Source organism: Chenopodium quinoa, unplaced genomic scaffold (assembly GCF_001683475.1).
Source record: "Chenopodium quinoa cultivar QQ74 unplaced genomic scaffold, ASM168347v1, whole genome shotgun sequence".
Taxonomy (NCBI): domain Eukaryota; kingdom Viridiplantae; phylum Streptophyta; class Magnoliopsida; order Caryophyllales; family Amaranthaceae; genus Chenopodium; species Chenopodium quinoa.
The window spans coordinates 2,615,153-2,629,571 of NW_018744718.1; the positions used below are offsets into that span (position 1 = coordinate 2,615,153).

General features: G+C 47.8%; 1 protein-coding gene across 1 annotated transcript; it reads right to left on the reverse strand.

Moving 5' to 3' along the window:
• Positions 1–368: 368 nt before the first annotated feature.
• LOC110703122 lies at positions 369–14,065 on the reverse strand. The gene is made up of 2 exons (XM_021880872.1): positions 13,492–14,065; positions 369–1,456 (listed from the first exon to the last, which is right to left on the reverse strand). Exons 1-2 carry the CDS (start codon positions 14,063–14,065, stop codon positions 369–371), a joined length of 1,662 nt encoding a protein of 553 aa, XP_021736564.1.
• Between the last annotated feature and the right edge of the window lie 354 nt (positions 14,066–14,419).

A 14,419-nucleotide genomic window follows, 5' to 3' on the forward strand; every position in this document is an offset into this window, starting at 1 on the left:
AAATTATCAACATACCTGTGCATACGAGCCAAGAGAATAGCATTTGGGGTATATTTTCCCTCAAACACCTTCAGATTTCTCTCCCCCCATATACACCACATAAGGAAAGCCACACGTTGCCTGAGCTTCACATTCGCATCTTCCCAACTCACCACCATTTCGCACAAATCAGCAGGTCTCCTCTGGATTAGTTCAGCACACCCACTATCCTCCCAGAGCTCCTGAACACGCTGACAATCAAATAAAGCGTGAGAGCTTGATTCCACCGCATCCCCACACCGAGGACAGGCAGTTTCGTCGACCATATGGCGTTCAGCAAGAAGAGCACGAGTTGGAAGAGTTCCCGTACATAAACGCCATAGGAAGTGTCAAACTTTAGGAGTTACTTCTAAGCCCCAAATGGTCCTCCAAACACGGTGAAAATCATCCATATTACAACCTTTGCCAAGCATGTAAGCAGTTTTGGTAGAATATAACCCATCATTTGAAAAAGCCCAAGTTAACAAATCCTTAGGCTCCCTCAAACTAAGTGGAATAGTAAGAATACACTTTTGATCCCTCTCATTAAAATGAGCAGAAATCAAGTCCTCATTCCACTCAAAGCGACTAAAATCAATTAAATCACTAACCTGGTTAATACCTTCACAAGGCTTGGATGTAATGAATCTCCCAAGCTCATCCGCAACCCATGGATCCCTCCACACGTTTACCGTCGAACCATTCCCTATGCGCCAAATAACTCCTTCTTTAACCAACGATTTTGAGCTCCATATACTCCTCCATGAGTAACTACCCGCATAGCCAAGAGATGCATCTAGGAAATCGCAATTCGGGTAGTACTTTGCTTTCATGACCTTACTAAGGAGAGAGCCATCCTTGAAAACAAGACGCCACGCTTGCCTACCAAGGAGAGCATCATTAAAGACACTCAAGTCACGAAACCCCATCCCTCCAAGGCATTTAGGAGTACACATTGCTGCCCAACTCCGCCAATGAACCTTTCGTCTCATTCCCTTTTGACCCCAAAAGAACCTAGCCATCGCACTTCCAATCTTCTCAACAACTGAGCATGGAAATTTATAAACTCCCATCAAATATGTCGGAATAGCTTGGATGACTGCCTTTAAAAGTACTTCCTTCCCAGCACGAGATAAAAGTTTCTCTTTCCATCCCTGGAGCTTTTTCCACATTCTATCCAAAATAGCCGCAAAAATTGCTTTTTTTGAACGACCAACCACCGTAGGAATTCCAAGATACTTCTCATGTCTATCAACCTGTCGCATATTCAGAACACTCATCAATTCATCTCTTTGCCCTTGTCTAACACCTTTGCTAAAAGAAACTTCCGACTTTTCATAATTAATTTTCTGCCCAGATGCTACTTCGTACTTGTTGAGAATATCAACTATGGCTTCGCATTCCCGTCGGTTAGATCTAGCAAAAAGAATACTATCATCTGCAAAAAGAAGATGAGAAACAATCGGCCCATTACGACTAGCTTTTGCTCCATGAAGAACGACGGTTGATGAAGTTCTGGAAATCCGGGTCAGTCGGCTTGTCAGAACAGGCGGTAGGCAGAAAAGGTCCGAAATGTCAGAGCAAGTTCAGGGGTCCGAATGTTCTCGCAAAGTTCTCAAATGTGAAAATGACCGAAGTCAGCACTTCCTTATATAGGCAAAGTGAGAAGGCGAAGGGTCGCTTCCAAATTCAAAATTTGGGCGGGAAAATCTCTCGGCCGTTTGCAAGGTGACACCTGTAGCAGGCCGTCGCCTATCACCGTGCGACACCTGTCACAGGCGACACGTGACCAGTCACGTGCCACCTGTGAGGGGCAAATGATTAGGGGATTTTTATCCTCCAATCACAGTCTGACAAGTGGACCAACCAGGTTCCGCCACGTGTCCTTCACGTAGGCCAATAGGAGCCTGCCACGTGTCAATTACAGACTCGTCCTCTGCGGACCAATCGAGACACGCCACGTGTCCACCCATGCCAAATGGGAAAACCGGCCACCAAGGCCCAATCCTGTTTAGAGGCCCGGTCAGCCCTAGGTTTACCCTAAACCTAGAGAGTGGCACGCTTCTCAAGACTATAAATACTCCTCTTAATCCTCATTAAGAGGAGGGAGAAAAAGAGAGAGAAGAAGAGAGAGAACTCTAATAGCACATGGATTGTACTTTAAACACTCTCACCTAGAGAGACTAAACCACTTTAATTTCCGCATTAATTACTCCTTAATCAGGTACTAACTTGACCGTTGGAGGCGGAGCTCTCAGGAGTCTCCGTTATTTTGCAGGTACAGGCGGCCGGTTCCAGTCTCGGTGTTGTAACTCTCCCGCAGGACATCAGAAAACCCCGAAACATTTTGGCGCCGTCTGTGGGGAGAGTACTTCTGAGATGGCATCCAAGTCTGTACCGACTCCTGAAGAGAGGCGTCCCCTAAACGACCCTCAAGTTCAGTCGGACCATGACACCGAAAGTGAATTTGAAGTGGAAACTCATACAGCTCCAGACGGGACCCTAAGGGCCCGACGTACCCGTCATACCGAAAGGAGGGAACGGGAGCATCTTCAAACAGGAAGCGAGCCAGCAGGCGCACCGCCTGCTCGGCAACAGCCGACTGATGGGTCTGCTCCCATCACAAGGAACGAACTCATGACCTTCATGAGGGACTTCAAGGGAGAGATTCAAGAGTTGATCAACAAAAAGCCGCCTGCTTCAGTCAAAGAGCAGTCGGCCAAAAAACCTTCCACTTCACTGAAGAGGAAGCCAGTTCAAGGGCGAGAGGCAACTCCTCATCCTAAATTCAAGAAGAGGGAGTCACCTGCTCTTGATTTCACAAAATTCCGTTATCCTACGGGAAATAGGAAACCTGTTCGTCACATTCAGGCGGACGGGTCGAAGAAAACATACACAGACGCTCGTCTGCTGTTAGAACAGAAGAAGAGTGACCGACTGTCAGAGTCGGCCTCTACTTCAAATTTTCAAGAAAGTTTACAAAATACCTCGATGAGGCATATCCAGTCGTATCATGAGAGTCAGTCAGGCGGCACCTCCCGTCAGTCAGGCTTTCATAGCGACCAGGCGGTACCAAACCCACCGTTTGTACCGCAACAACAGTATTTTATGCAGCCACCTCCATTTGGTGGACCTGCAGCAAAAAACGTCCAACCTATGGACTGGCAGCTACGGTTGCTTAGACTTGGTGAACAGCCGTCGGCCTTCTCCAAGGAAATTACTGAAGCCGCTCAGCCGGCCAAAGTAAAAAATGTACTAGTAGGCGCCTATGACGGCACTACTAACCCAGAAGACCATCTGATGGCATTCACCAACCTGATGTACCTTCAAGGGTTGGATGATCCCACTTGGTGCAAGTGTTTCCCAGCGACTCTCAAGGGAATCGCACAGCAATGGTTCGGCAACCTGCCGACTGGTTGTGTAAACAGCTTCAGGACGCTTGCTTACTTATTTGCCTCCAACTTCGCCATGAACATCCCTGCGAAGAAAACGACCCTTGATTTGGGAACAATTCAGCAGGGCGAGAAGGAGGGGCTTCGTTCTTACATCAGGCGGTTCAACCTGATGAGAATACAGATTCAAGGGTTACCGGATGAGGTAGCTTATACTGACTTTTTTAGAGGTCTCAAAGACGGGTCTACCTTCAAATTTGACTTAGTTCGAAAAAGGGTGGCGACTCTTCAAGAGGCCTTGATTGAAGCAGAAGCCTATATACAGGCGACTGATCTGTGTACAATAAAACAGTCGGACGGGAAAAGGTTCGACAAAAGAGAAGGACGACAGAAACAGTCGTCTAACAAAGAGGAGAAAAGAAAAGAGGTCTGGGCGGCCGATTCCTCTAAACAGCCGGCCCAGAAGAAGAAAAAAGAATTCAAACCATACTCCCCAAAGTATGTGTTTAACAAGGACAACCAGTTTATCCTAAAAGAAATAAAGGGACGGTTCTCAATTGAGAAGCCGGTCCCCATGAAGGGTTCTGCAAACAACCGGAACCAAGACAAAATCTGTGCTTATCATGATGACGTTGGTCATCACACCAATGACTGTATCAGTCTCATGCGGTACCTAGACCGCTTGGCTGAGCAAGGTGATCTTGACACTTATGTCAAGAAATCTACGGGGAACACTTCCTCAAAAAACCAGTCGGCCAAAAAGAATCAACAGGCCGACAGTTCCGATACAGACGATGCAGTCGTCTACACCATTGCAGGCGGCTTCTCAGGAGGCGGCCCCACTATTAGGGGCAACAAAGATAATATAAGGCGGTTAGATGTAAATTCCGTTCACCAAGAACGGCCGTCCAAATATACATTTCCTGAGATTGTCATCACTGAAGAGGATCTAGGAGGGGTAAGGGGGCCGCATGACGACCCTCTCGTTATTGAATGTAAAGTGGCCAACCAGAGAGTTGGCCGAATCCTCATAGATACCGGGAGCTCCTCAGATCTCATCAGCAGCAAATGTCTGTCAAAACTGAAATATCAGACGGACTGCATACATCCGGCCTCTCACCCTTTAATAGGGTTTGGAGGAGGAGTCGTCCACCCACTGGGACGAGTAGATTTACCCATTCGTCTGGGCGAAAAAGGGGAAGGACGACACATGGTAGTCCGGTTCCTAGTAGTAGAGGAACTCTCGGCCTACAACATGATTCTGGGTCGACCAACCCTGAATAATTCCAAGGCTGTTATAATCCCGTCTCTTATGCTGCTTAAGTTTGAGAGGGATAATGGAACAGTCGGCTCCCTAAGGGGAGATCAGAGGATGGCCCGAGAGTGTTATCTCTCGGATGTCAAGCCCACTGTTATGGCCACTGGGTCAAGTGGAGAAAAAACAGACCTTGACAATGTCAAGGAGAGTGCGCCTGTTCAAGAAACAGGCGACAAAAAGAGAAAGGCGTCCCAGACAGAGTCCGCAAGAAAAGCAAGAAAATAGCAATCATTGGCAGAGGAGCGGCCGGTTGAGTTCCGCCCTCAGCCGGCTGGTGAGCATGCGGACCTGATCTTAGACGATTCACGTCCTGACCGAACAGTCAAAGTTGGGACGACTGCTCTGAGAAACCTTGGTGACGACTTTCACAACTTATTGAAAGAATACAAGGACATCTTTGCATTTGAAGTCCATGAGATGCCAGGCATTAGTCCTGATCTGGCAGTACATAAACTCGCTGTGGATCCGAAAAAAGAAGCCGGTACGGCAAAAGAAGCGGAACCATGGCGAAGAAAGAAGTCAGGCGGCAGCCGCCGAAGTTAAAAAATTACTTGATGCAGGGTTCATTCGGCAATGTTACTTCCCAGACTGGGTTGCAAATGTGGTTCTTGTTAAAAAGCCGAATGGTACCTGGCGAATGTGTGTAGACTACACAGACTTGAATAAGGCGTGCCCCAAAGACAGTTACCCTCTGCCTAAAATTGATAGCCTGGTCGACTCAACAGCCGGCCATGCTTTGATGAGCTTTATGGACGCCTACTCTGGTTTCCATCAAATTCCTTTGTGGAAGAAAGATCAGGAGAAGACGGCCTTCGTCACTGATCAGGGGTTATACTGTTACACTGTTATGCCGTTTGGTCTTAAGAATGCCCCGGCTACCTTCCAACGAATGATAAACACAGTGTTCTTTGATCAAATTGGGAGAAATGTTGAGGCATATATTGATGATATGATTGTCAAGACTAAACTTCAGAAAGATCATCTGACGGACCTCCGAGAAACTTTCGCCACACTCAGGCGGCACCATGTCATGCTCAATCCCAAGAAATGTGTATTTGGAGTTGAGTCTGGGAAATTTCTCGGATTCCTTATCAATCAGAGAGGAATAGAGGCGAACCCTGAGAAGGTGCAGGCGGTCATCGACATGCAGTCGCCCCGTACCGTCCGAGAGGTTCAAAAATTAACAGGTTGTCTGGCGGCCTTGGGGAGATTCCTAAGCCGATCAGGCGACAAATGCCTATACTTTTTCCAGGCAATTAAGAAAAAGGCAAGGTTTGAATGGGGGCCGGATGCTGAGGCCGCCTTCCAGAAATTGAAAGTTCACTTGCATTCCTTGCCGAGGCTGGTCAGCCCTTTGCCCAAAGAAGTACTTTACATGTATTTGGCCGTCTCTGATCATGCGTTAAGCGCTGTGCTCCTTGCTGAAAGGGACGGCTGTCAGCTCCCGGTCTACTTTGTCAGTCACGTACTGAAAAATGCCGAGTTGAGGTATCCCCTAGTGGAGAAATTTGGTCTTGCACTCTTCATGGCTGTAAAAAAATTGAAGCCCTACTTTTTGGCACATGTAGTCGTCGTGTATACCGACCAACCAATCAAGCGGCCCCTTACCGTCATGGAGTCGTCAGGACGAATGATCAAATGGGCCATAGAAATTCAGAGCCTCGAAGTTACTTTCGAGCCTAGAAAAGCAGTGAAGGGGCAAGCTTTTGCTGACTTTATTGTAGAGATGACTCGTCCTCCTGACTCTCAAGTTCCAGACCAAGTCTGGAAGGTATATGTGGACGGAAGCTCTACTTCAAATGGTTGTGGAGCAGGCGTCGTATGTCAATCTCCAGAGGGCGACAGGTTCGAGTATGCTCTACGCTTCAGTTTTCAGGCTTCAAACAATGAGGCAGAATATGAAGCTTTACTAGCCGGGATCCGCATGTGCAAGGCGGCGGGGGCAAGAAAAATAGACGCCTGTTCTGATTCACAATTGATAGTAAGTCAGTACAATGGCGAATACGAAGCAACCCATCCGGCCATGATCAAGTATTTACAGGCGGTCCGACAAGCAGTCGGCTCCCTTGAGGATTTCCATCTGATCCAAGTGCCGAGATCAGAAAACAACCAGGCAGATGCACTGTCAAAATTAGCATCATCCGCCTCCTCCGATACTCCCCGAACTGTTTTTTGGGAAGTAATGGAGAAGAGAAGCATCGAGGAAAACCCTATTGGAATCCTAGACAGAAGCTCAACCTGGATGGATTCAATCAGGGCATATCTGACAAACGGTACACTGCCGGATGATCATCAACAGGCGGCAGCACTGAAAAGACGAGCCACCAATTTTGAAATGATAAAGGGAGAACTTCACAAAAGGGGGTACTTACAACCCTTCTTAAAGTGCGTTACTCCAGAAAAGGGACGAGAGATACTAGACGATCTCCACTCTGGTTACTGTGCTTCACATATAGGTGGAAGGACGCTTGCTCAAAGGGCAAGGCGCCAGGGCTACTTCTGGCCTACCTTAGAAGCTGATGCTATGGAGATGGTGAAAAAATGTGACAAGTGCCAAAGGTTTGGCAAATTAATTCACCGTCCGGCTACTGACCTCACTACCATTCATAGCCCACTACCGTTTGCTAAGTGGGGCATGGACATTCTGGGTCCATATACGCCTGCTACAGGCGGCAGAAGGTATATACTTGTTGCCGTTGACTACTTCACTAAATGGGTAGAGGCGGAGGCTGTAAAGGGAATAAAGACGAAAGATGTAATTTCATTCATTTGGAAAAACGTCATCACTCGGTTTGGGGTTCCCATGTCTATGGTTTTTGATAATGGTCCCCAATTTGAGACGCCTGTTCTCAAAAGCTGGTTGGGTGACCAAGGAATTGCAAACTACTTTTCATCTGTCGGCCGTCCACAAGCAAACGGCCAGGTAGAAGCCTTTAATAAAATCATCTCAGACGGTCTCAAGAAAAAGATTGAACGAGCAGGCGGCCTATGGGCGGATGAACTACCACATGTTCTCTGGGCCATTAGGACGACTGAAAAAGGGGCGACTGGAGAAACTCCATTCCTCCTAACTTATGGTGCGGAAGCTGTCCTTCCAATAGAACACTACGAGCCGACTCTGCGAGTAATGCTATATGACGAAGAGGCAAACTGGGAAGCCATGCGCCTGGCATTAGACTCACTTCCTGAAAAGAGGGGCAATGCTGTTTTGCGCCATGAGATCTATCGCCTGAGAATGACTAGATCATACAACAAAAAAGTACACAGGCGTCCACTCAAAGTAGGGGACTTTGTACTTAGAAAAATGGAAGCAGTTGGAAGGGCTAATGAGTCTGGCAAACTAACTCCCAACTGGGAAGGACCCTACCGAATCTATGAGGAAGTCAGGGACGGTACCTACCGTCTGGAAACACCAGACGGACAACCGTTGCCTCGAACTTGGAATGTAGATAACCTTAAAAAATATTTCTTCTGAATGATGTAAAGTAAAGAGCTACTTAACAAAGTTTGCACTTACTATTCAATTTTGTATTACGAGGGGCATGCCGTCTGTACCTTTACAGTCGGCTACTCTCCATTGAGTTTCACTCTATCTTCAGAGGGGCATGCCGTCTGTACCTTTACAGTCGGCTACTCTCCATTGAGTTTTTCACTCTATCTTCAGAGGGGCATGCCGTCTGTTCCTTTACAGTCGGCTACTCTCCATTGAGTATTTTACTCACAATACTTAGCTAAAAAGATTAGGGCCTGGTCGACCCTGTGCCTAACAGGCGGCTACCCTCCTTTTACTTAGCACCTACGTTCACCAAGAACTTACCAAGGCCACAGGCCGAATGATCAGACCAGGCGCCAAGCCACCTGATCAATTTACAAAACTAATACGACCTGTCCCAACATCATAGCAGGCGTCCGACGGCATCCCTCCGGATGAAATTCGTCGCAGAGAGCAGCTCCCTTTTGGGTGGAACATTGTTCTATAAACTAATTACACGGCACCTATACGACTGTCCCCAAGGGCAACCACGTAGCCGTTTTTGAGACAAGGATAACTCTTATCACTAACCAAACCAGTGGTAGCAGTTGACATCTGAGTCAGATGACCGCCTGTATTACTTGGGATAAATGCAGGGGGTACCTATTGAGTTAATAGCCAACAAACATTGGCGAATCAAGGGGACTAGCCGGCCTACGCCGCCTGGTACCTCTACTTCTCAAACATAAGTGGCGGCGACTGAGTAACTCCAACGTTAACTCATAGTCACTCCTTCAAACTTGGTATGGAACCTAAAAAGTTTGAGTCGTCCGCCTGTTTTAAACAAACAAGGGCACTCAAACCCCTATTCCTACTAGGTAACCTATTGAGTTAATAGCCAACAAACATTGGCAAATCAAGAGGATCAGCCGGCCTCCGTCGTCTGGTACCTCTACTACTCAATCTAGATTGTGACGAAGACTAAGTAACTCTTATGTTAACTTAATAGTCACTCAAACTTAGTATGGAGCCTAAAAGGTATGAGTCGTCCGCCTGTTTTTAACAAACAGGGGCCCTCAACCACTACTCTTGCTAGGTTAACAAATTACGAGTTAAAAGCCAACATTGGCAATAAAGGGAAACAACCGGTACCCGCCGCTTGTTATCCTACTTAATTCCTTGGCGACTAGGTAATACTATTTACTTGGTCGGACCGATTGAATAAATGGCCGACTGATCGCCCATCTTGGAAACAGACAACCAGTCGTCCAGGGGCATAGGCGGACCATCCGTACCTGTCTACAATCGGCCATGCAAAACAGTCGATAGTGTACAATGCAATATCAAATATTCAACACTTAGACAGTCGATATAGGGTAATGCAATATCAAAAAATGATTTCATTAATGAAGATAAAAATATTCAGAACCCCGGCCCCCTGGCCGGGTAAATACAATCAAACGGCACGCAGGCCGTGGAAAGAATACATTAAGCTTAAGAAGGGGGCAGTTCAGTATTAGCAGTTGCCGCCTGGTCAGCACTCTTCTTGCTAGACTCGGCTTCAGCTGCATCCTCTTTTGATGCCTTACCCCCAAGTGGCACAAGCGCCACAACCGGCTCATCCTCAACCAAGGCTTCCTCCAACGCCTCGTCCTCAGCAGCCGCCAGGATCTCTTGATTATATATTTCAGAACACTGGCGGTACGTTTTTTCCCACGAGGCAAAGTCGGCACTGGGGAAGAGGCGGCTCCAGGTCATGCGCTGGATCTGGGAAGAGTCTTCAATCATCTCTCGGACGAGCTCTCTCTTCTCTTGCTCAGCCTTCTCCGTGAGCTCTCTCTTCTCTTGGTCAGCCTTCTCCGAGAGCTCTTTGGTTAGACTCTTCTCCTGGGTCACCAGGCGTTCTTTTACGTTAGCCAAGGATTTTTCCATGGTATCGTAGGAGAGTATCTTTTGGCGGAGAGGTTTAAGCTCGGCCTTGAGGTTGGAGACGGTCGCCTCCAGCTCGCTGTTCCTCTTCTGGGCCGTCTCTAACTGGGCCCGGATAGCGGCGGTAGCCTGCGCCTGATAATAAAGAATATCAATTGTCAGAACTTCATTTTGGGCAATTTGAAACATTGCCTTGTCACAGTTAGAGGCGGCCATAGCTTTTGCAGCCTTTACCTCTTTGTTTTTCCGATCAAGCGGCTTGCGAAGGCCGTTCACTCGGAGCAGGGCCTAAGTAAAAAGGGAACAGACGTCAGTTTCCAAACAAGATAACAGGCGTCCTGGAACTCAAATACAAAAAATGCTAAGTATACCTCAGCAAGGACCCCTGCAATCCCATCAAGGTCAAGGGTGCCGACACCCCTGACCGCCTCCCTTTCAGATGGAGGAACTGCTTTGATCATGGACTTGGCTACCTCTACCAAGTCAGGTTCCTGAGGGCCGGCTGCATCAAGCGTAAAAAAGCAAGTTAGACCTAGTCAAGAAGAAAGCAAGTGAAGGTTTTTACAAGTAATTGTCCATACTTCTAGGCGGCCCCGCCGGAGTTTTAGAAGAAGTGGCCGGCTGCTTTTCAGCCGCCACTGTTTTCCTGGAAGACCCAGGAGAGCTTGCAACAGTCGTCCTCCGGGCCTTGGGGTCCGGCTGTTGCGAGGAAGAAGCTCTTGGAGTGCCCGACTGAAAAAAAAAAAAAAAAAAAAAAAAAAAGAAAAAAAGTTAGTATATGCATAAGACAACAACTCCTAAAAGAGGAAGAGTTTCGAGGCCTACCAAGGGTGCCCCCTTGTTGGGGGAGTCGGTACAGGACTGTTTCATGAGAGAGGCCCGCAACATGGCCGCTGCAGTCTTGGATGCTGTTATTTTGCTCATGGCGTCAGCTGCAAAAAATAAACAGCAAAGTTAGTAAAAATCTCAAGTAAACAAGGCGTGAAAAAAACAGAGTATTTGTCAGGCCGGCTACCTCTAGAGCACCGACTGCTGAGGCCACAGGCGGCCAAAAAGTACTCGTCATAGAGCCACTTAAAGCTCGGGACGCAGTTCAGGGGTACTTGCTCTCGTACCCCTGAAGTAGAGTTCACCCTAGTCTCTACTTTGAAGAGTCCTCTGTCTAGGATCTCTTTTTTAGCCTTTGGGGGAACAGGCGGCATGCTGCGGCCGCCTGCGAGAAGAGGCGGATCCCTATTCCACTTGTTAAAGCGTTTGTTCAGCTCCGTGTCTGAACCCTCGATGATAAGGAAGGTGTTCCGCCAATCCTTCCATTTGTTCGCCTTACCTCTCGTCATGAGGTAGCCCCTGTGACTTGTTAATTGATACCAGCCGGTACCGCCCGACTTAGGGGTCCGGCTGAGATAGTTCATGTGGGCGAAAGCCTCGAAGCTTGGCTCCACCCCGTACATTTCGCACCCGGCCACATAGCCGAGTACGTTTACCCAAGAGTTGGGGGCTAACTGCCATAACCCCAAATCATACCCATCTAAAATCCGCTGAACAGCCGGATGTAATGGGAAGCGCAGTCCAGCTTTGATGGCCGCCACATAGCAGCCAAAGCAGCCGTCATCATAGCTGGTACCAGCCGGCCAGACGACAGTGTCTTCTGGATCCGGCACGAACAGTAAAAACTCCGGGCCCATTCTGTGGTTAGCAATAAAGCTCTCCACTTTGTCTTGCATGGTTGCGATCCGGCCCCGGGGTACCGTGCAGTAGTAGGGGGTGTTTTCCTCTCTGTGAGAGGCGGACGGCTCCGCCCAATTGTCCCCTTTCTCAACTGCATGAGAAAGCCTCGCCTCTTGTAGGCGACTGTTTCTTTCTTCTGAGCCTGGAGAACTGTGGCCAGAAGAGCTGGACTCGGACTCGTCCTCTGACGAGTCCGAAGAGGACGACTCCTCCCCTCTCCCAGAGGGGCCCGCCTCCTCTCCCTTAGAAGGAGCAGGAGGAAAATTAGACGTATCAACGGTAAGATGGGAAGGGACCACCTTGCCCCCTCTCTCAGAACTGTCGGCTTGGCAGCCGCCTCGTTTCAATTCTACATCTGGCGCCTGGTCAGATGTTTCACTAAGGAGCATCCTTTGGGAGGAGCCGTCTGAGTTTGACATCATGACAGTCTTTTTTGTTCTGGCCATCACGTTCTGCATAGACACAGATACAGTCGGACTTTGTATAAAGGGCAAAGATGGGTCCAGAAAAGGGCAGGCGGCACTCCTAGTCCTAGATTCAGCCGTCCCCGGTGACCGGCTGATCACTAACTTAGGTCGTGTCGTGTGCTTCCGTGGTGCCATTTCAAAAAATAAAAAGAAAATTAAGAGTAAGAGAACTGAGTTACCTGAACGAGTGACGGTTGATGAAGTTCTGGAAATCCGGGTCAGTCGGCTTGTCAGAACAGGCGGTAGGCAGAAAAGGTCCGAAATGTCAGAGCAAGTTCAGGGGTCCGAATGTTCTCGCAAAGTTCTCAAATGTGAAAATGACCGAAGTCAGCACTTCCTTATATAGGCAAAGTGAGAAGGCGAAGGGTCGCTTCCAAATTCAAAATTTGGGCGGGAAAATCTCTCGGCCGTTTGCAAGGTGACACCTGTAGCAGGCCGTCGCCTATCACCGTGCGACACCTGTCACAGGCGACACGTGACCAGTCACGTGCCACCTGTGAGGGGCAAATGATTAGGGGATTTTTATCCTCCAATCACAGTCTGACAAGTGGACCAACCAGGTTCCGCCACGTGTCCTTCACGTAGGCCAATAGGAGCCTGCCACGTGTCAATTACAGACTCGTCCTCTGCGGACCAATCGAGACACGCCACGTGTCCACCCATGCCAAATGGGAAAACCGGCCACCAAGGCCCAATCCTGTTTAGAGGCCCGGTCAGCCCTAGGTTTACCCTAAACCTAGAGAGTGGCACGCTTCTCAAGACTATAAATACTCCTCTTAATCCTCATTAAGAGGAGGGAGAAAAAGAGAGAGAAGAAGAGAGAGAACTCTAATAGCACATGGATTGTACTTTAAACACTCTCACCTAGAGAGACTAAACCACTTTAATTTCCGCATTAATTACTCCTTAATCAGGTACTAACTTGACCGTTGGAGGCGGAGCTCTCAGGAGTCTCCGTTATTTTGCAGGTACAGGCGGCCGGTTCCAGTCTCGGTGTTGTAACTCTCCCGCAGGACATCAGAAAACCCCGAAACAGTAAGCCCCGGGTAGGAGCCACCTCCCCACACACTCTCCCATTAATAATGAAAGAGTACTTCACCGTCGACACACACATCATTACGAGATTCACCCATCTGCCATCAAATCCCATAGTAAGCAATAACTTACGCAAAAACCCCCATTCCACTCTATCATAAGCCTTACTCATGTCCAATTTTAGTGCTATCGTACCCTTTCGACCCTTACTCCTTTTCTTCATGGTGTGAAATAATTCCATTGCAATCAGCGCATTATCAGTAATTAATCTCCCCGGAACAAAAGCACTCTGGTTCTCAGAAACAATTCCGGGCAAAATTAATTTTAATCTCATCACAAGGGCCTTCGAAACAAGCTTGTAGAGGACATTACAAAGACTTATGGGTCTAAACTCTGCAGTAGTTTTTGGTTCGTTTACTTTTGGGATCAAGGCAATATTAGTTCTATTTACAAGGTCAAGAGATGAATAACCATGCAAAATGTCACTAACAAAACTAGTTACATCATCACCAACAATATGCCAAAATTTCTGATAAAAAATTGCATGCATACCATCGGGTCCGGGAGCTTTGCAAGGGTGCATTTGATTAAGAGCCGCAAAAATTTCATCCTTCATATAAGGCTTGAGCAAATCGAGGTTTTGTTTAGTAGAAATTGTACTTTGGACATGCTGCAACACTTCATCAATACCCAAATCCGAAGGCATACTCGACCCAAAAATGCCTTGAAAATAATTGGTGACCACCTTCTCAATCTTGTTACCATCTCACTGCCACTCCCCTTCTTCATCAAAAATCCCTTTAATGGTGTTCTTCTTTTTCCTTTGTTAGGCTTTATGATGAAAATAACTCGTGTTTTTATCCCTGTCCCGAATTTCAGCCACTCTAGACCGTATGTACCAGTGCGCTTCTTGCTTCTCGTGGAGGGCATTAAGTTCCTTCTCAAGACGGACACACTCATCACAACTGGCTGGGGAAATCATGGCCTGCTGGGCAGCCTGAAGAGCTGCTTCAATGTCTTCAATTTTGCGCCCAAGATCGTCAAACTTTTCCCTGCTCCA